At 44.9% G+C, this 450-nt stretch overlaps 1 protein-coding gene across 1 annotated transcript in view; it reads left to right on the plus strand.

The window, feature by feature from the left end:
• The window catches only part of LOC119586925 (dnaJ homolog subfamily C member 3-like), a 14,190-nt gene that overhangs the window by 4,339 nt on the left and 9,401 nt on the right, over positions 1-450 (plus strand). The window contains exon 3 of the mRNA XM_037935654.1: positions 241-440. Within this exon, the coding sequence (XP_037791582.1) occupies positions 241-440 (200 nt within the window). The remainder of the gene's footprint in view (positions 1-240; positions 441-450) is intronic.

The raw sequence follows: 450 nt of genomic DNA on the forward strand, positions 1-450 counted from the left end.
AGAAAACAGCATAGCCTGCAGTAGATACCATAGATTTGAGACTAAAAATATTTTCCATATATACACCCTTATTTTGATGTTTATAATTTTTAATTTCCCTAAGGTCTACAGGAATTTCTTTTTAATCATTATGACAGCAGATTAGAGATACCATTTGAAATTAAACAAATTTGCCCAAACACTTATTTTATCAGTCCAGTGCTGTCAAATTCAGATTCTCATACCTTCTCCCTCACACAGACGGTGATCCAACCAACTACTTGAGCTATTACCGTCGCGCCACAGTGTATTTGGCCCTGGGCAGATCGCGACCGGGGCTCCAGGATCTGGACGAGGTGATTAAGCTCAAGCCTGACTTCACTGCCGCCCGTGCGCAGCGGGGCGGTGTCCTGGTCAAGCTGGGTCGCCTGGAGGAGGCTCACATTGATCTGGAACACGTGGTGAGTCATC

The sequence above is a fragment of the Penaeus monodon genome, chromosome 22 (assembly GCF_015228065.2).
Source record: "Penaeus monodon isolate SGIC_2016 chromosome 22, NSTDA_Pmon_1, whole genome shotgun sequence".
NCBI lineage: Eukaryota > Metazoa > Arthropoda > Malacostraca > Decapoda > Penaeidae > Penaeus > Penaeus monodon.